Here is a 903-nt window from a genome sequence, read left to right as displayed (position 1 = left end):
GCACACATTACTAGTGGAGTACTGTGACTGCTGAGTTTTGGGGAGAGGTGCACGCATTACCGGTGGGGTGCTGTGACTGCTGAGTTTTGGGGAGACGTGCACGCATTACTGGTGGGGTGCTGTGACTGCTGAGTTTTGGGGAGACGTGCACGCATTACCGGTGGGGTGCTGTGACTGCTGAGTTTCCAGGCTGACTTTTCTTTTCATCGCTTGTATTGATGTTTCCATGATCTCTGCTGCTCGGGCAACTGCGCCACTTGTTGGCTCAGGACGTTTGGAAAAAGACAGAAGCTGAGCTGGGGAAAGGATTTCTCTTTTCCTGAGGTTTCTATGGCACATAAAGAAGACATAGAATAGATCATTTGTCTATGGCAGCTCTGGTACTTAATTACTATTTGAGTAAGCAGACATTTACTGAGTAACTGCTGTGTCCCAGGCCATGTGACGGGCACTGCAGGGCATGCGAAGGTAAAACATGAGCAGGGGCTGTCCATGGGCTCATCAGGTTTTGTAATAGAAACAGGGTGTCAGTGAGCATCAGTACTGAACGATGGTGAGAACGGCCTATCCTTGCCCTTTACAAAGCAGCCATATCTGAACAAATTTGATTTTCCTAACAACTGCCGACAGGCCATCACATCCAAACCAAGACACGATTTGCTAATGTCCCAGCTGATGAAACGAGCCTGGGGAGTACACGGCCTAAAACTGATCTCAGAGCCAAGGCCTGGTGAGGGCACCTGTGTCCCGGCTGCAACTTCTTCCCTTCCCACTCCAGTGCAGCCCCGGGGCGGGGGAGCCAAGCTGTTCACAGTAGAGCTGCATACATCCTCATAGAAGAAGAAACCTGTGAAACCTCCCCTCACCTGCAGACCCCCTCACCTGCAGCAACCCTCACCTGCA

General features: G+C 51.3%; 1 protein-coding gene across 1 annotated transcript in view; it reads right to left on the bottom strand.

Moving 5' to 3' along the window:
• Positions 1-903, bottom strand: part of TPO (thyroid peroxidase) — an 85,082-nt gene that overhangs the window by 71,487 nt on the left and 12,692 nt on the right. The window contains exon 4 of the mRNA XM_037733295.1: positions 159-328. Coding sequence (XP_037589223.1) covers positions 159-328 — 170 coding nt within the window. The remainder of the gene's footprint in view (positions 1-158; positions 329-903) is intronic.

This window comes from Cebus imitator, unplaced genomic scaffold (assembly GCF_001604975.1).
Source record: "Cebus imitator isolate Cc_AM_T3 unplaced genomic scaffold, Cebus_imitator-1.0 Scaffold512, whole genome shotgun sequence".
In the NCBI taxonomy this organism is placed as follows: domain Eukaryota; kingdom Metazoa; phylum Chordata; class Mammalia; order Primates; family Cebidae; genus Cebus; species Cebus imitator.
This window is presented reverse-complemented; position numbering and strand designations above follow the sequence as displayed.